The 19,492-nt window shown below is 36.6% G+C and overlaps 2 protein-coding genes across 2 annotated transcripts in view; one reads left to right on the forward strand and one right to left on the reverse strand.

The window, feature by feature from the left end:
- The window catches only part of traf6 (TNF receptor-associated factor 6), a 12,106-nt gene extending 6,689 nt beyond the window's left edge, over positions 1-5,417 (reverse strand). Inside the window, exons 1-7 of the mRNA XM_015061002.1 lie at positions 5,265-5,417; positions 2,702-3,048; positions 2,269-2,419; positions 1,644-1,802; positions 926-997; positions 598-675; positions 195-518 (exon numbers count right to left, since the gene is read on the reverse strand). Of these exons, the coding sequence (XP_014916488.1) occupies positions 195-518; positions 598-675; positions 926-997; positions 1,644-1,802; positions 2,269-2,419; positions 2,702-3,024 (1,107 nt within the window). The 5' untranslated portion in view covers positions 3,025-3,048; positions 5,265-5,417. The remainder of the gene's footprint in view (positions 1-194; positions 519-597; positions 676-925; positions 998-1,643; positions 1,803-2,268; positions 2,420-2,701; positions 3,049-5,264) is intronic.
- Positions 5,418-5,485: 68 nt separating this feature from the next.
- The window catches only part of ttc17 (tetratricopeptide repeat domain 17), a 20,522-nt gene continuing 6,515 nt past the window's right edge, over positions 5,486-19,492 (forward strand). Inside the window, exons 1-22 of the mRNA XM_015061001.1 lie at positions 5,486-5,699; positions 6,885-6,974; positions 7,101-7,270; positions 7,365-7,476; positions 8,427-8,558; positions 8,926-9,035; positions 9,129-9,276; positions 9,676-9,815; positions 10,207-10,367; positions 10,878-10,990; positions 11,761-11,913; positions 12,628-12,743; positions 13,689-13,845; positions 13,966-14,037; positions 14,337-14,561; positions 15,169-15,388; positions 17,178-17,297; positions 17,810-18,105; positions 18,225-18,378; positions 18,472-18,592; positions 18,833-18,992; positions 19,274-19,357. Coding sequence (XP_014916487.1) covers positions 5,529-5,699; positions 6,885-6,974; positions 7,101-7,270; positions 7,365-7,476; positions 8,427-8,558; positions 8,926-9,035; positions 9,129-9,276; positions 9,676-9,815; positions 10,207-10,367; positions 10,878-10,990; positions 11,761-11,913; positions 12,628-12,743; positions 13,689-13,845; positions 13,966-14,037; positions 14,337-14,561; positions 15,169-15,388; positions 17,178-17,297; positions 17,810-18,105; positions 18,225-18,378; positions 18,472-18,592; positions 18,833-18,992; positions 19,274-19,357 — 3,225 coding nt within the window. The 5' untranslated portion in view covers positions 5,486-5,528. The remainder of the gene's footprint in view (positions 5,700-6,884; positions 6,975-7,100; positions 7,271-7,364; positions 7,477-8,426; positions 8,559-8,925; positions 9,036-9,128; positions 9,277-9,675; positions 9,816-10,206; positions 10,368-10,877; positions 10,991-11,760; positions 11,914-12,627; positions 12,744-13,688; positions 13,846-13,965; positions 14,038-14,336; positions 14,562-15,168; positions 15,389-17,177; positions 17,298-17,809; positions 18,106-18,224; positions 18,379-18,471; positions 18,593-18,832; positions 18,993-19,273; positions 19,358-19,492) is intronic.

The following is a 19,492-nucleotide window of genomic DNA, read 5'->3' on the forward strand; positions in this document are numbered from 1 at the left end:
AAATTGATTAAAAAGACACTTCACATTTTTTTAAAATTATTATTATGAAGTTCCTCTAACCTAAAAAAAAAAAAAAAAAAAAAAAAAAAACATTTCAGTGGTTTGTTGTTCGGACTGATACTGTGATTTTAATCAGTGGAGATATTTTACAGAAATCATGATGAGCTCACTCAGAGCACTTGGTAAGCTCTTACTTGTGTGTCTTTCAGTATGATGAGCTCTCGCAGCTGGTGATCCTGCTTCACCAATCGCGCATCCATCTCTCTGATCCTCTGCATCTCCTCGGTGGGCTGAGTTGCGGCTGAGCTGATGCTGCAGCTCGCAGCTCCTCTGAGCCCGCTGCAGGCTGCCGCTGGTGCTGCAGCACCAATATCCTCGGCCAAAATGGACGGCCCTGGAGTTCTGAGAGGTTTGGGCGATGTGCCATTGAGGCTGAGGCTACGTAAGAACTCTGCCATGTAACGCATGTGCATCTGTGTGAACTCTTGCATGTGCTGAGCCAGGTCGTGTCGCTGCATCTGTAAAGTAAAAACAGTTTGTGGTCAGACACACTTAGAGATACATTTGTTCAATTGTGTAACAAAACAAATCACATACCCTTTCCTTACAGCCAAACATGCTAAAGTTACAGGCAATGGGGGCTTTTGGGCAATCTATATCACAATGGGATTCCATCTGAAAAATATAACATGAATCATGGTTATTTAACAAAAACAGCATTAAATGTGTAAATAAAAAGTATAACAATGCACCACGAACTTCAGCTTTTACAACAGAACCAACATATTGTAATTCAATTCTATGTGTGTATTGACAACATGAGGAGCAGTTCCCTAAAGTTTGAGCAAAGGGGAAGCTGTTAGTTGTAAGTAAGCCTAACAGCTTACGGTTCATTTCCTGCACTAGACACAACTGTGACTTTTACCTGGTCTCTGATCAGATCCATCTCACAGTACTGGCACCTCACACTGGCAAACGGGCACTGCTGCTCATGTAGCTAAGAGACAAACCAGAATGAGATTAAAAGACCAACCCTTGTCATCCTCAGTACTGTTAAACAGTAATAAATAGGTATGAGTCAGTTATTGGTATACTAAAGTGATAAATGCAAATTTTTTTTGTAGATTTTTTATGTTCTGAGCAATTTAAAACATGATTATAATACATTTTCAAATGAGCAATCCAGTTTTTTAGAACAACATCTCTCTCAGCACTAAGTGAAATACCAAATTATGAACAAACTGCATTAATAAAAAAAAATGAATACACAACTGCCTTAACCATTGTGAACCTTTATGGATTATATATTTTTTTTAAATTATATATTAATGTACAAAACGTGTTTGCTGTAGTGTTTGAGAGTGAAAATCTGTTTACACAAGCGCAAAATAATAAGCACAAGCACAAACGGAAGAATTGTACAAGCTATAATGATGTGTAGAATATGCAATTGAAAATTACTACTAGATTGAAGTGATGTTTAACCTGTCTTTGCTTAGATTCACAAATAAAAATAAAATAAAAATTGTCATTGAGGGCAAAGTTTGCTTATAAAACCTTTTATGATTTGCCTTTTTTAAATATATATATTTTTTCTTTCTATATTTCACACAATCTCATGCCTAGCAGTGTGGCAGCAGTACCTCTTTATCCTCAAAAACAAAGGATGCCACACAGTCTGGGCAAGACATGGGCCTTCTGTGGCACTCAACAGCTTTGTGCTCCTCTAGGTAGCTCTTCCTTACAGGCTGCTGGCACTGTGGACAAGGCACAGTGGCAAACTGACACATAGCCAAATGACTCTGGAAGGAAAAACAAAGTAAATGAGTTAACTTAATTACATGGCTGGCTTTACTCAATTCAATTTACTCCAAGTCACTTAAGGTAAAAATAAGATGGGACAGAAATAAATCTGGTACTTAAAGTAGACAGGATATAAAATTCAATGTAGCACATGGATCAGAAATATTTTAATGTAATTTAAGCAGAGGGAACACTAGCAAAAAATAATGACTGCAGAATGCAACTAGACTGAACACTATTAGCAGAAACAGAACAATCACAGAGAGTATGTGGTTGCTGCTATGATGAGTAAAATAAAGTCTTTGCAACCTAAAAATTGTTTTCATCTTGGAACTGAATGCAAGCATCTAAATCTCTTTAAACATGCAAATCAATGTCCTTTCACAAAAAAAAGCTTGATGGAATTGTCATATTTATTCCGTTGGATGAACTCCATCAGAAATGTTCTTCTATTAAACTTCTAACCTCTAAATGTCGGAGCTCCATTTTGTAAGTGCAGCCAGAGTTTGGACAACGAACAGTTAGCGATAGAATCTCTCTTTTGGCAAAATTATCAGGAAACAGTTGGTCTTCTGACAGCATTTCATTGTCCACAGGGCACCGCTGTCCTGTATCACTGTTTTGCAAAAGGAAGAGTAGCACTTAATTAGGCAGGGCATTAACATAATCTGCATCCACACGGGGCTTTATATTTGGGCAGAAAAACAATTGAAATGTTTCATTATATTCACAAAAGTGAAGCGTATTATTAGGACTAGGGAATTTACAGATGACTGTGCTGCTAATAAGAAATAAACAAAAATCCTTCAAGAATAAACCATTTTATTTTGCATTAACAATTTGGTTAAATCCTCTTTCAGTTATTTGGTGCAGTCTAAAATAAAAGACAATAACTTACCGAATAGACTTTTCAATGCAGCTCTTGCAGAATCGGTGACCACACCGTGTTTGGATGGCATTCCTTAAGGCCATCAGGCAGATTGGGCACTCATACTTACTCTCGAGGGGTGGGTCAAATTCCACATCATAACCCTGAAGTGGGGCAGGGGTCTGAAGACTACTAGATGAGCTGTTCATTAAGGTGCCAGGACTCTCCGATGGGCTTAAAAGGGATTCTCTTTCTTTTTCCTGCATTAACAAGGCACATTCAGACAGCGATCCAACTGCTCCGTCATAGCTGTCCTCCTCCAAACTACCCTTACTGCTTTCACAGCAAGCCATCTGTGTTTGAGTGCCAAATCAAAGCTAGAAGACAAAAAATTATATATTTTTAATTAAATTGAAATAACAATTGCTCATTACACTGACAGAAAAAATGTTTCAAAAGTGAAGTTTTTATTTTATGACAGTTGAAATTATTTTTCAGTTCAATAATTAAGTTATATGGTGCCAGCTCGCAACAAACACAAAAGCCAATTCAATCCAATTATACAAATATGTTGATCATTTGATTCAATGATGCAGCATTTGAAAGAATGATTAATTTCTGTAAAAATGGATGGTATACTGTTCTTCAAACAGCATATCATCCACTATACTGTTTGGATGGTACAGTAAGGACCATCCATAGACAAAGAAAAAAATAATTAATACAATATATCAATCTATATATTATCAGGTTAAAAACATCTACTTGCCTCATGTGCTTCTGAAACGCCAATTTTAACTTCCTCACATCAGCATAGCAACACTTTAACTTCCTTCATTAATTCAGCCAAAAATAGCAAAAATAACAAAAGCCAACATTTATATATCCCTGCTTTTGATTTAAGTCATCTTTCTTAACAAGCTGTTTGCCTGTTTTCTACACAGCTATGTTATTATTAAGTGGAAAGGCATATGACTTCATAATAAAGACCGTGGTGATTTTAGAAAAATAATAAAAAGATATTTCATCCCTTTTTGCCAATGGAAATCTCTCCACAAGGCTCAACAAAGCAGAATATTAAAAAAAACTGAACACAAAAATGTGTGGTTCTGTGCTTGGCAACCTAGACCTTTAGATGGTTGTCAAAAAAGTTAATCAGTTTACTTTTAACTGATGTGAAAAAACAAATCTTTGTTCATTTTATTATACTTATGAATTTGTATTATGAAGAACTAGCTTTCAATTAAACTGCTTGTTTCATTCTTGCTCAGAATGAAGGATTGCTGCAAAGTTAATAGATAATTTATGCCAACAATCATCCAATGTCAGCACGTTTGCCAAGAAGGAGATATTGCTACAAAGTCAATGACTAATAGCAATACTCTCTTACCAAATGCTATGATAAGTAGAATTTGAATGCAAAGTACTCTAGGAAATGGGATGCATTTGTCCAGTGGAGTCTTGAGAATACACTTGCTGTGAAATCAGAAATCACTCCAAACACTTGTCCTCCTCTCCTATTGTACCATATCTGGAGTGTTGAGTAGAAGTCATCCACTCTCCATAAAACAGCACTTAAACCATTAACTATAAAACTGCAAAAAAAAAAAAAAAAAAAGAGTAATGAGGATGGTTAACAATGTTGGCTTTCCTGAACATAAAAATATATACAATTTTAAAAATCAAATGACCAAAGGTTTGTTGATCTGCTCAAATACAAAACTTCACGAATAATGTACAAAATAAGACACAACCTGCTGCTTGTAAATGCATAGAAAATGTTTTCAGTGGCAGCTATGACCAGAGAAGAAAATATAATCTTGAAATTTTTAGAGTTATAACAACAATGAAAATATTTAGATTCTATGGGTAGAGTGAAAAGGTGGATTAGTCTCAGTGGAGAAAAGCAGGGATATCCAAAAAATTACTAACTTAAAAGATTCAAAGCTATTTAATTGAAACATTGTTTAGACAAGGATGGTTTGACATCTTATAGGTCTGAGGTTGTATTTGATGTACAGCATGCATATTAGACTTACTCTTCGTTAGGCTTTAAGATAATAGAGGCTTGAATACATCACTATAGTAGAGTTGTATTCGTGTTCTTTTACTCTTTTATTTTCCAGTCATGTTCGAAATAAATCAAGCTAAAACAAATGGTGCGTGATAAACAAGTGTAAACTGTGTTATTGTCACAACTGTGTTATTGTCACTATAGTTAATCAGTCAATGTACATTTATTTGCTGCCAATCGGTTATCACTAATATACACAGGAATCGTGCCTTAATCTACTCACCTATGAATTCTAATTGATTTTTTTTAATAAGGAGGCTTTAGAAACTACTTCGTATGGCTAAAGTTATAATTTGTATCTAACGTACAGCTAAGATCGAAATGTTTATTAGCTGTTGTGACCTAGCCTGCTAGCAAAGTCATTCAACGTCAAACCCATTTCTCAAGACATAACCTTATGCTCACAAAAGTTAGCAATTGTTTCACCTGACAGTCATGCTTCTAGATGCGGAACTGCAACCCCGAATCTAGCGGCACTAAGAAGAGACTAAAATAAAGATAAGTTACACTTATACTGACCTAGACTATTGAGAGCACACACCCACGCGCCTTCTGGTGCAGTATAAATAACTTTGTATCGGTGGAAGCCCGGGTTTTATCTCCAAAATTTAGCCACCTTTGCCTTGAAAAGCCCCGAACATTTAGTTTCAGATTTCCTGTTTTTCTTTTCCTACGTCATCGAAGATGACTTCCAGCGGCTAGATTTTTTTCGCTTGCTGGGCACGCGAGCACCATCACGCGGCAGGAGACTGACGTTGCCGCAGAGCAGCAGGAGACAGAAAAATGGCGGACCTCAGGAAAATCTGTCCTGAGTCTTTGCCCTGCCGTGTCAACCACACACAGAAAACGTCGTTCCAGGGGAAGCTTTTCGTCTTTCTTTGTGTACTTATAGTGGATTCCGGAGGAGCCACGACACATTGGGTCGTCACAGAGGATGGAAAAATTCAACAACAAGTATGCCAGTTAGCTTACTGACCCTGCTAACGCTTACGTTATGTGGTTAGCCTAAACAGCTAAGTATTTTTTTCCCCCTATAAATTAGTAATAACGACTTTCTGCATTGCTCTGTAATTGTATTTATTGGAACCTACTAAGACTTACAAGCCCCGTTTTTGTTTTATAGAAATGGTGTAAATGTTGGTCTAAAGACAAAATGTTTAAGTATCGTGCTTGATGTGTTTAAGTAAGATAACGTCACTCTGTCAATCGGTTGTGAAAGTCCAGTTCAAGATGATGACCACATCATCGCAAAGCAACATAAGTTCATCTGATAGAAACGGCTGAGCAATTAATTTATGTGAGACATATAGTTCATATTTTAGGTGACACGCTAATTAATGGGTCTGTCAGTACAAGTTATAGCAGTACTGGGGTGAGTTCAAGATGTGTACGAGTGCAATAAAAGTGCTGTTCACCTCATCGAGTAGGTTTGCAGATTTTCTAAATGCTTGTGGATGATAACAAGATAACTCATTTGGACTGGAAAAAAGGGCATCTGCAAGGTTTAAATAGTAAATTCTAGGATCTTTTATTCACTCATTTAACATTTTAAACTTGTTGCAAATGTGAGTTCTTGTAATAGAAAATCTAAATCATTTTTATAGACATTCCCAATTGGTCTTTAACAATTTTTCTTAGCTCTGCGTGTAAGAGGTTAGAATATATATCAGGTATTTGACTTGTAGTAATCGGTTTATTCAGCTAAATAGTCAGTGGCATTTCGTTTTCACTATTAGTATTAGGCACTCAAAATTCTGCCTTAGACAAAAAAATAATAATATTGCCCCTTATATCATATGTCAATTCTGAAATTAGCATAGAAATTATTTAAAGTTTTTTTTTTGTTGTTGTTGTTGTTTTTTGATGGACTCTGGAGCTTCAGATTAACTTCTACTTATCTTTAGATGAATGAAAAACAGTTTTGTTGGACGAGAAGTTTAGCAATAAACACCACCTATTTTGTTTCAAAAAATTAACTCATAGACAGTAAATTATATTCTGGATATGTTTATGAAATTCTCAAAACGGCAAACCACAATAGCAAATCACACAGTTTTTGTGAAAACAGCAGCAGCAGATGCATGTTTGATTTACATTACCTACATCCAAAGATTAATCCACTGTCTCATTCCAATTCAGGTGGACTCTCCTTTGAATCTAAAACATCCTCATGATGTGGTAATCTTCATGAGACAAGAAACTCGTGTAAACTACCTCAAGACTTTGGAGGTGTGTGGGTTTCTCTTTTAATTTTACTGTAGTCAAAGAGTTGACAGTTGGATATTTTAATTCCTTTGCATTTCATTTTGGCTTTACCAATTTTAAGACTTGTTTTTGTTTACATTATGTGAGCAGAAGCAGTTAGTAGCACAAAAGATTCACATTGAGGAGAATGAAGACCGAGACACAGGTTTGGAGCAGCGGCACTATAAAGAGGATTCAGATTGTATAATGGCTAAGGTGCCACTTGGAGACCTGGATCTGTATGATGGTACTTATATCTCATTGGAGAGTAAAGACATAAGGTAAGCTTTAGTAAAATGTCAAAACAAGTAGTTGTGATTTGAGAAGAAATATGACATCTTAAGACATAATCAAATTCTTCTCCTCTCATTGCAGCCCTGATGATTATGTCGATTCACAATCTGCTCTGCCACCAGATCTAGAAAAGCCAGACTGTGCTAAAGTTTTTGAACTACCTTATAGTATCCATGCTTTCCAGCATCTCAGGGTGAGTAGTTGTTTAATTGTTTGTTTACACTCAGTAATTTGTAGCATGCATTTATAATCTGAGTAAAAGTATTGGAGAGATATGCTATGCTCTCCATATCTTTGTGCACAACAATTCAATAAGCTTTCAACCTTTCACCTATTTGTCTTTTTTTAGTTACAATAGTCTAACATCTTGCTGTGTCATTCAAAATCACTGAGGATATGAAAGAACAGACAGTCTGACAGAATTATTAAAATTAACAATGTGGGGCAAAAACATATGTCTAACAATAACAAAAATAGTCTTTCAGTTTACTTTTTAAGATTTTGCTTCTTATTGATAGGCCTTTCCTTTTTAATAACGCAGTGTGGGAATATTTTAGTTGTAAGTCATTTTTGTTACATGTTGTGGTAAAGTATTTCATTTAGTTTTCTTTAAATTAAAAATGTAAGTTGGTAACAACATTCATTATTTTATATGGGTTTAACTGTCATGTTATCTTTACATATTTTAGTTTTTGTGTAAGGCATATTCAATGATTTTTGATGAAATTTTAGCAGACATTTATATTCATAGCTGTCTTTGGCATCACTGTGCAATCAGTGCAGTTCTGATTGGGTTGTCAGCTATTTTTATAGTATTTGTAAGGCGCTGAACATAATTGTCTTGCTTCTTTTTGGATCTGTGCGAACAGCAACAGCACAGATGCAGACAGACATTGCTCTCATTATTTTCTTTTTAAAACAGAAGTTAAAGGTTATATTAGAGATACCTGGAGGGAATCATAAATTAAAGCTAACATTTTAAATTTCAGTTTAGTTCCAACAACAGATTATGAACAAGATCCTTAGGGTAATTATTTGTTGTATAATAACTTGAAATAAAGTTTTTTGTTGTTTTTTTTAAGTGCTGACTGTACAACATGGCACAATTCTGTGTAATCTGTATTTTAATTTGCTTTACCATAGGGGGTACAGGAGAGAGCAAACTTGACCTCCCCACTTCTTTCTAAGGATGATCCCATTTTTAGTTCTTTAACTAAAAAGTTTGGCCGCACAGTTGATGAAGTGGGCCACCGCATTCATCAGAGTTTGCTGAAGGTAAACTTTTCCTGAACAACTTTGCTCCTTAAACTATATTAAAAAAAGAAAAAAGAAAAAAAAACTATATTTTGCTGCTTTTATCGAATTGAGTCTGTTTTGAAAAAAACTTATCTGACATGTTTTTGAGATTGATATTTGAGTATATTTTCTGTTCAGCTGAAGTCTGCATGTGACAATGTCTGTATCTTTGAAAGAAATATAAACGCAGCACATACTCTATTTGCATTCTGCATCTTCATCTGCGTGTGAGCCTTAATGGGCGTCTGAGATTCATTGTTCAGTGCAGCTTAATGTGCATCACTGCTGTGAGGTAGCATTTTATAGAGCTTTAAAATGGTTTTACGTTACGCTTTTTGTTTTTCAGAATTCATCTTCCTGGGTGTTGTATAACATGGCATCCTTTTACTGGCGTATGAAAAATGAACCTCAGAGGGCAGTGGACTGTGTAGTGCGTGCTTTGCATTTCTCTCCAAGGTAATAACTGGTGGGCCAAAAGGCCTTTGCACTACTAGATTGTGTTCTGTGAGTATGCTCACAGGTGTGTCAATGTGCGTTTTGTTCTTACAGACAGCACAAGGATATAGCGCTGATAAACATGGCCAACATCCTGCACCGGGCCCATTTCTCAGCTGATGCTGCTATTCTTGCCCACGCTGCCCTAGACCTTACCTCAGATCTCTTTACCAGTCATTACACATTGGGCAACATTTACGCTGTAAGTAAAAGTGAAACCTGTCGGCTTCTCTGAAAGTTCTTATGTCTACTTCAAAGAGTAGTCATATGCAAAGAATCTTAAGTGCATACACTTTTAAGCTCTGCTTTTTTGCCTCTGTGTGTTGGGAATACCTTAAAAAAGACAATACATTCCTAAACTAAGTGCCTATAAACACAGTTGGAATTGAGGACATTTATTTTTCAGAAATTACTGTTTATAGAAAACAGATTTGTACATTAAATTAAAAACTGTTTCACCACAATGTGAACTGACTTCCCAATGCGTTGTGTACATATTTATACTCTGCTGTCTGGATATCTACATTAAAATATATATATATGTTTGACCTGCGCTGCATTCATAGTCTTGATTTATACTCTTCTGTTGCTGTTTCACCAGATGCTTGGGGAATACAACCACTCAGTGTTGTGCTATGAGCAGGCACTGCAGGCCCAGCCAGGCTTTGAGCAGGCCCTGAGGAGGAAACACGCTGTGCTCTGTCAGCAAAAGCTGGAGCAACGCCTAGAAGCTCAACACAGGTAGGCCAATGCTTGTGCGGAGGCTCTTGCAGGATTTTTGTTCCTTTTTTTTAATGCAACCTACATTTCCTACACAAAATGACAGTTCAAACTGGGTGCATTGCAAGATTAAGCCATAATCTTCTGTTTCATCAAATTGTTTGTTATGTGCTTGCAAAGCATTTTTGTTATTTCTTATTCCTTTCCAGACCAATAACTGTAAAAAACAATGCTGTCAAAAGTGACAGTGTGCTAAATGTATATTTACTTTCATTGCAAAATCAGTTGCATGTTGATAACAAGTAGGAATACTTGGAGTTGAGAAATGCCTAGATTTGGCAAACTGTGAGTTGTTTGTTCATATTTTCTGATAACTATTCTATGTTTTTCATCTTTCCTTGTGTGGTTGCAGATCCCTGCAGAGGACTCTGAATGAGCTGAAGGAGTACCAGAAGCAACATGACCACTACCTCCGCCAACAGGAGGCGCTAGAAAAACACAAGCTGCTGCAGGAGGAGCAGATTCTGCGCAATATTATCCATGAAACCCAAATGGCCAAGGAAGCTCAGCTTGGTGAGATGCAATTCCTATTAGCTAAACTAGACCATGAAAGAGTTGAGAAAAATAATATTTAAAAAAACTACAATGTGTGCTTTCACTTTTTGAAGTTCCAACACAGTTCCACTATGTTGGAAATTAATGTACAACTTCCAACATATTGGAAGTTGTACATTGTATATTAGGACAGCAGAGATAAACTGGGACTGCATAAATCTAAAGAAACGTTTGATGTGGAATGTGTGTCAGGATGTCGCTCTTGTGAAAAACTATAATTGCAGCTTTTTTTTTTACAGCACTTGTCAGCAATTTCAGCAAGGCATTTTACTGTCAGTTAGACATACCTTAGTAGTTTAACTATGAACCACACCCTCTCTTGAAATTGACTCCAACTACAATACACATTTTTCTGTTTTGAAACAGAACTATTCATATAATCATAATGTCATTGTTTACTTGCATAATAAGCTGTTAGACACAAATGATGCCACAGTGTTGAGCACCATATGTTTTGTTTTGTTTTAGGAAATCATCAGATGTGCCCACTAGGTCAGCAGCAACGCCGCCTGTACTGCCCCTTCGATCTCCCTGTGCGGTATCACCGGGGTGATCTTTTCGAACATGTCCACCATGTCCAAGTGAGTTTTGGGATAGAAAAGAAGTAGAACATGAAGTGTAAGTCAAAAGTGTAGACACAAGCAGGTACTCTTATTCTTTATTGTTATTAGGGTATATATATATATTTTTTTTTTATGGTACTTGTGAATATCATGCAAGCAAATTATCGTACCTAGTAGTAGAGTTTTCATTATGGCAATAACCATAAAAGTGATTGAAGTGAAAAAGCACTCCCTCCCCGCCTCGATAAAGACAAGCCAAAAAGCCAAGAATATTCCAGGAACTGATTTGGGTGTGGAGGTGAGAAAGCTTCCATCCCTAATTATCTCTACTGCAAAGATATGTCTATTATCATTACATATGTTATTACCATTCTTATAAAACCTCCCAGATTCCCAAATGTGAAGCTACATTCACCTTGCTTTTTAGGAAAAATGCAGACCTTGAATGAATGTTTACATGGTAAAAAAAAAAAAAAAAAAAGAAGAATCAAAGATTGTCAAAAGCTATTCAGTCTAATTATTTAGGCAGTGTTTAATATATTTGATCAAAAACTACATTAATCCAAGATACCTTTATTTGGATAATGGATGTATCTAGAAAATATTGATTTCTATTTTGAGACATTTAACTTATTACAGTTATTATATTTAACTGAAATAAGAGTAATGTAGTACTTCACTATGAGACCCTAAAGAGATATTTGAGGACAAATTTAACAACACAGTTAATAAAAAATTGACGCATCAGCTAGCTCAATCTAAAGTTCTTTGTCTGTGTTGGTTTACAGTTTGGAGAGGCGTTGTCTGTAGCATCCAGTGTGGCGCTTGTATCAGAACGCAGCTCCAACCAGACAGCTTCCAGCCCCCAGCTCCGTCCCACTGTATCTGGTGATCAGGACCCTGCTGCAGCCCTCTGGGGTGGCCATCAGGAGTACACACAGGCAAGAGGAACACTGACACTTTATTTGTACTTGTTCTACAGAGACTTTTTAAAATAAGCAGAAATATCTTCTTTATAGCATTGGTCTGAAAACAAGGACTCATTCTGTAGCAGACTCTATTATGTGGTTGTTAAAATGTAGTTTTGGGTCTGTGACAACGCCTAAGTTTTTTGCATGTGTGTGGTCTTTAAACTAAGTACTAAGCTAAAACCTAAAGTGGGTACTTGTAGGTACCTACACTCTCAGTGTCTCAGAAATGTAAATGTATGTTCTAGTACCACTTAAGTTGAGTAAAGAATAGTATGAAAATATTGAATAAAAGTGGCATGAGAATGGAGCCTTGAAGAACCCCATTAGCAGGATGAAAGAAACATCTGCACTGTTGTTCCACAAAACCTTGTGATCATTTTATATGTTTTAGAGATGTGGATACAAATAAACTAGAAAGATCACAGATTTCAACTGCTCTTTTTTATCGAATCAGTTTTCTGTTCATTTTTTTGTGACTCAGCTAAATATAATACATTGTTTGACTCTTCATTCTAATATTTGACAGATTTTGGTTTGCTGATCCTAAACAGTAGATTTGTTTAATTTTGTAGCCAGAACAGTAAATTATGTTAGAAGTTTTTGTCTGGTCTTTTTTTTTTTTTTTTTTTTTAAAAAAGCCTTTGCTTCTGATGAGGAATGATTGAAAATGTGGTTTTGTTTTAGGACACACAGAGGACATTGTGGCCTCAGAGGTCAGACTGTGCCCATCAGTTCCCAAGTATACCACCTGCCCATCTGCTACCAACCTACTTCCTCTCACCTGAAGCTCAGGGCCTGGGGTTAGTTCACATTATTTGATTGACTTTTGATAAATATCCTTTAACCAAGAATCTAAATTAACAGTTGGAAAGTTAATCTGTTACCTAAAGATATTTGTGTCTATTTCAAATGATTCTAAATGTAATTATGTTTAGGTCCAGATCTGATAGAGGCTAATCCAAGTGTGAATTTTCATACTTTCTATGGTTTTCTTTCATAATTTGAATCCAATAAAACCTTATTTGGTGATTTATACATATATACATCACCGAGTAAACCTTGTACTAAGACCGAAGCAACTACAGTATGCTGAGTTTTCTTCACGCATTGTGTGTGTGTGGATGATTTTGCAACTTTGTTTTTGTTTGTTTTCTGCAGAACTTTAATGTGACCTATTATCTTAGCCAGATTTGGCTAGTTTCAAAGTCTCATCAGCGGTTTTGTCTGTTTGATGCATCTGCAAATTAGACCGTGATTCTGAAAAATATCTTTGCTGTGATTGTTTTAAAATTAAGACCTTGCTAGACCAGTCAAAATTAATTAAGTTGTCACTATGCAAAACTGCCTCCGGGGACTTCTGTTATCAGCTGTTCCTGTTTGAGATACACCAAAGATACTCTGCACTGAGATAGAGAAATATAACTGACAACAAGCAGTTATATGTTTATAAATAGGGATGCACAGTATTACTAAATATCTTTAGTAAATATCATTTGCAATATATTCCCGTTTTCATTTTTTTAGTCATCTGTGCTGACGTCACTGTGATCTAAAGCATGTTGGGCAATGTCATTTAGTTCTGTACCCATTTCCTAATTGCTCATAGGTTGATCTCACATTGGCAGGTTCTCTGGTTTCTTGAGAAACTACAGACCAAACGACAACAAAAAAATAATAATTTTAGTGCTACATTGGCTGCACATTGAAAACATTTTATAAAACACAATCAAATTATTTCTTTTCAGCCCAGTGGCAACTCTCCTGTATAGCAGCGCTGGCCCCATTTCAGTAGACAGTCCACCAGACTGTAGTCCTGTCCCTCAACCGTATCCAGCTTTCCTCCCCGCCTCATTAGATTGGCCCTTGGAAGAAAAGGAGCTGCCAGATTCCTTTGCATCTGAGGTATCAGTTTGTTCATTGCTTTAATAATATATGGCTGTGTTGGGTTAAGTGTTGGGTTGTTTTATTTCTTTTCTCTTTTCAAAATAAAGTTAAATGATATAAACACGTCTTTGTTTACAGATGCTACATTTACGCAGTGGAGGATTTACACTGGAGCAAGTTGGTGACAGAATAGCACAAGCTACAAAAGAAGTAAACTCTCATTTTTATTTCTTCACAGCAGCATATTGCATTCAATAATATAGACAGTCTCGGTGCAACATATGTAAAAATGTAACAATATAAAACACTTTATTCATCTTTAACATCAAAAATTGAATCTACACAATGTTCAGCCACCGTTCAGACACTTAAGTTTTTGTTTGGTTGATAAAAGGCATCTGCCACCTCTCACATGTGCTTACATATCACATTCTCACACTTCAATTTAAATTTAGTCTGCATTTTACTAAGTCTTCTTATTAAGAGCTAACAGGCATATGTTTGTTTAGGCCACTATTCCACACTGGCTGGTCAACAATGAGGCAGCTCTATTTTGGCAGGCCAAAGGCAACGGCAGTCGTGCCTTGCAGTGCCTGCGTCAAGTGTTGAACTCTGCTCCGCCTTCGCACCATCACTTGGCCCTCACCAATGCTGCTAATCTGCTGCTGCACTACGGTTTGACCCCCCATGCACAAATGCTGCTGGACCATGTGTTGACGCTCAATACATCTGAGGTAAATGAAAGTTGGTTTATAAAGCAGTAAGCATTTAAAAACTGCATATTCAAGAAATTTCTTGAAAAGAAAAACTGGTTTGAGATTAGTTTGTATCTTCAGAAATTGTGATTGTGAATATGAATAAATAAAGCTTAGACATCCAGGGTGTGAGTGAGACATGATAAATTTTAGCAATAGTTTTCGGTAAAACCCAACCCTTTCTTATTTGTTTTTCAAGATTGTTTGAGTAGGTCTCAAACAATCTAGAATAAGTGTTTCATAAATACATCCGGTTCTAACTCAGATATTGCAGTTTTTATACTTGTTTAATGTAAGTTAGTTCAAAAGCCAAAAACCCAAAAATTTTGGGTGGGGTTGTTTTTCCATCAGCTGCACTTGCTGCATTCAGGTAAACTTGGTGCACTCAAAGAGCAGTGCGCCTTGAAAGCTAATAGAGATGTCATTTAAACACTGCAATTTGTGAACAAGGATGTTTAGACTGTTGTATACCTTGTTTTATCTATCAGTGTCAGATACACAGATGTCTGTTTAATCTCAGTGTCAAGATTCGCAAGTTACACCTGAGGTAATTTTCTCTCTGTCTCGTTTTGTTTTCCTCGCTCAGCCTCACGCCCTGCTCAGCTTGGTGAATGTGTATTTGGCCCAGAGCAATGTGACAGGTGCTCTGGCCTTATTTCGCCACATTCTGGAGACAACCCTGTCCTCGTCGTCTTCCTTCTCATCCATTGCTGCCTGCGAGCAATGTCGCACCAGCCTGCCTTTACTACGCTGTCTTCAGTTCTACCCTTCGCTTTACAATCTTTCCCACCGACAACCTTGTTCACGTAAGTAACCTAAACGGAGAAAGGAATTTTTTTCCTCAAAATACATATATATATATAAAAAAAAATAAAAATAAACCTTTCACTAGTGGAGTACAATAAAAATAATGAATCATATTTTAATGAAACGAATTATTTGAGTCCGTACGCAAAGGTTTACATTTAAATAGATTTTGGTTGATGACTAGGAGAGGTACATGATTTATATGATGATGTACTCTAATTTCTTTCATACTGTAGTTTATCCAACTTAACCAATCTAGATGCAGTTATATTCAAAATGTCTCGCCTCAAGCAAACAAGCAGCTTTACATTTTTCTCTTTTAAGTCACACAACTGTGAGAGTAAAGTTTTTTAAATTCAGGGCTTTCAGTCAAAGCATTTAATTTTACAGTCACTGCATTTATTAGAAATGCAACTTAAAAAATCTGAATCCTTTTCTTAACATGCCTCTCTACCCAGTCTGAATACAGAATAATTACCCAAACTGCATAAATAAAAGTGTTGGAATGTCTCTGTGATAATATTTATCTATAAAGTTTATTCTCAATCACTTTGAATTGCCTTGTTGCTGAAAATGTGCTATATAAATAAAATTACCTTACCTCAAAAATGTTGTTCAACCTATATTTGTGTTACCTATTGGTGTTTTTTTAACTTAAAACCGCCATTAAATGGTGCTGCGCTCATCATGAAGTGATGAGCGCATGGTGCTCCATGCCATCAGTCAGACACACCAGAGTGGAGCTGCTTTTTTCCCATGTATTTTTTCAGTTTGAATTGAAATCTATCAGCCTTAGGGATGAGCTCTTAAATTGTAAACCATTACTAAGAGTTACCAATCAGAATAGAATAAGTTGCTCTTCTTTTTGATAAACGCTAACATTTTACTTGTACCACTAGGTGGCATCATAAGCCACCAAGTGGACTGCTAACTGCCACTGTCTTTTTCATTGTATCTGCAACTGGTACTACACTGAAATATATTAGATGAACAGTTAAATAATACATTTATATTGCAGAATAAGTTGGTGACAATAAACTTTTGAACTCAGAGGAAAAAAAGGTTAATTGGGAAATTTCCCAGATTTAAAAAAAATCTAAATCAGCTTTCTGCTGGACAGAGGAAATAAAATGAGTCTGAGTGATATGTGTTTTCATGTTGTCCCCTCTGAGGGCCTTTATAGCTGCTGTAAAAAATGCTGTGATGTATGATGTGTTCTTTATTTGAACAGAAACCACGTGTTTTCTTTTTTCAGTGCAGCTGAGGAGAAAAGTACTTTGAAGTGGAGAAATTCTGCTTCTCAATAATTTAAGCAGCTGAAAATAGCTAATGGTAACTTTAGATAAGACTATATTTTACTCTCTAAAGCTAAATATTGTTGCAGTAAAACATACTTGAGTACTTGAGCAGCTCTAACCAAACTCTCCTGTTTTATTAGTAAAGTTTATAGAGGTGGCTCCTTGGTGCTTTAACAGAAATGTGTCTGCTTATGTTTGCTCAAACTTTTTAAAATTAAGGAATCTTTTATTCAACAGCTTAACTTCTAATATGTATATGAATGGAGCTCGTTTTCAAATGCAATATGGAGCCACGAAGGAAGTGGAACAAAAGTGCCAATTTCTGTGCTGTAAAAAACTAGGGAAGTAAAAAGTGAAAGTCAACAGAGTACAGAAGATTAATAAACAATAACATGTCGGATTCTATTGATATGTTTTAAAAACTACTAATGTGGACATAATGAAAGTAGTAATGCTTCGAATACTAATTGAAGTTTTTTCGATGATCCAGAAGATGGAACCTGCGTGACTGAGGAAGAATTTGGCATACAGCTGGAGGAATGGGAGGACAGTGAGGAGAAGCAGGACGCAACTGCAAGTTCTGCCATTGAAGACATGTTGCTCTTTGAGAGTAAGATCAGAACTTTATTTGATCTGTTATTAAAACTGACATACAATTAGGGAAAGGGGTTATCCCACAATTAAAATTAAAGTTAGTTTTAACATTCAGAGCTTTGCAAGAGTATTTAAACCTTTTTCCTCCACATTTTGATACATTACAACCCTGAGTATAATCCCATTCCTCTCAATTCAATTCAGCTTGATATTACAGTCAAACACAATTTGACTACAGTCCAGATAAGTATTTAAGAAGAAGAAACAAGCACACAACATTACGTTATACACAATAAATAAATAGGTTATGCTTTCCTAATTCCCAGAACTGAAACTGTTTTATTTAGTTTAGCTCATAAAGATTCTTTTGTAGTATCATTATGATACTACATAATGATACTACAATACTACAGTTGACGATCAAATCGTCAACTGCAGATGACAATTTGATCCTGATTAGTTTTTTTCTTGTTGTTTTTTTTTTTCCTTTTTTTTCCAACACTTTTCTTCTTTTTTTCCATCTTTCAGATGTGATCCTAGACAGTAATGGCTCAGGCGAGGCGACGACACAGCAGCCGGTTTCTCCCTCCTCCACAGGAACTGCCAAAATGTCGTCATCCTTTGGAGACGGAGGAGTGGAAAAAGAGGAGGACTGGCAGCTGAAGGAGGACCTGATGGGAGCATTTGAGGGAGCGCTGGATGTGGGAGGGAAACGCGGAGACCTGCAAGGCATCAGAGTGCTGAAGAACGACCGCGTCATGGGGGCCCGAGCAGGAAGTGGACCGTGTTTTGGAAACTGTGAGGATGATGATGGAGCAGAGTGGGTAAGAGAGAAAAACTGAGCTTTTGTTCTAAATTATTAAAAGTAAGTTGGAGAATGTGAATAAAGTTAAGTAGGTTAGCTTGAATGTTTTTTTTATTGGTTTTTGTTGCCTGTTCTTAGATCACCTTCCAGGTAAAACGGGTCCGTAAATCAAAGGCAGATGGGTCAGAAAGTGCCTCCATGACTGATGACAGTCAAAACGAGGAGTCAATACCTGGAGGGAGCTCTGTACTGGAAATCAGTGGTCCAACTATTCCATCTCCTGGTCCTTCAGGTAGCAAAAACACCTGCGTTTTATATGCCTACTAAGGCAGAAACGTGGGGGAAAATGGTACTTGATAAGGATCTTTTTATGCTTTTTGATCAGGTCGCTGGAGAGACTATACAAGTCTTGGCTGGCCTGGACCAGAGGAGTGCCAGCGCACTCGGAGGGTTGACCTCACTACTGTAGCTAGTACATGGCTGGCTGTTTCTGCCAAGAATATTGAGTAAGTCTGTCATCATAATAAAGTAGTTGGAATATATTTTCCTATGTATTTATTTACGCATATTGCGAATTTGCAATAGTAGTCGCCTTAGGGAGAAATATAGACAAAGTTAGCCATAGTTTTTATTCCTGGGAAAGAAAGCAGCAAAATAGCATGATGTCTGTTTGTCATGTTAAATTAGAAGCATTTAAAACAGGTGTTTAATCCATCATTTTGTATCTCATCACCACTTTTATGTAGCATCACAGAGCACATAGACTTTGCCACCCCACTCCAAGAGCCTGCAGCTGAACCTTTATGCAATGCCAACCTAGCTGCCAGTATGCACACCCTTGACCACCTGGCAGGTGTAGCCAACCGTGCCTCCATCCACTACACAGGGGAAGCCCAGCTGCGAGAGGTACAGAGGCTGAGGCCAATGATTACACAAACTAATGAACAAAACAATTCCAGCTGTATGTGTGAGATTGAAATAAAGGCAGTGTTTCAGTTAACATTAAAGAAAACCGAATAAACCGAATCACTCTGACTAAAGTGGTTAGAAATGTTACTATTCTTATTTAAACGCATTTTGTTTCTCACATGCAGTCTGATAAATTACAGATTATGTAATTAATCAAATACCCAAGTATCAGATTCTGTTTTTAGTCTCACTGGGGTCTTTTTTTGTCACTTCTGAAGGTTCTGCAGAACCTTGGGAATGATAAGTTTCCTCCCCAGTCGTTTGAGCAGGTGGGAACTCGCATTGCTAAAGTCTTGGAAAAGGTAAGTCCACTAAAGTGATCCAGGAGAATTTAGGAGTAATATTTACTTATGACCAGTAATTTGTTTTTTTCTGACATTTTTTTCCTACACCGTTTGGATGGAACTGTAAATACAGAATATCTTAAACAAAAAAAA

The sequence above is a fragment of the Poecilia latipinna genome, unplaced genomic scaffold (assembly GCF_001443285.1).
Source record: "Poecilia latipinna isolate Pla-1442-1.1 unplaced genomic scaffold, P_latipinna-1.0 Scaffold1765, whole genome shotgun sequence".
NCBI classification, from domain to species: Eukaryota; Metazoa; Chordata; class Actinopteri; order Cyprinodontiformes; family Poeciliidae; genus Poecilia; species Poecilia latipinna.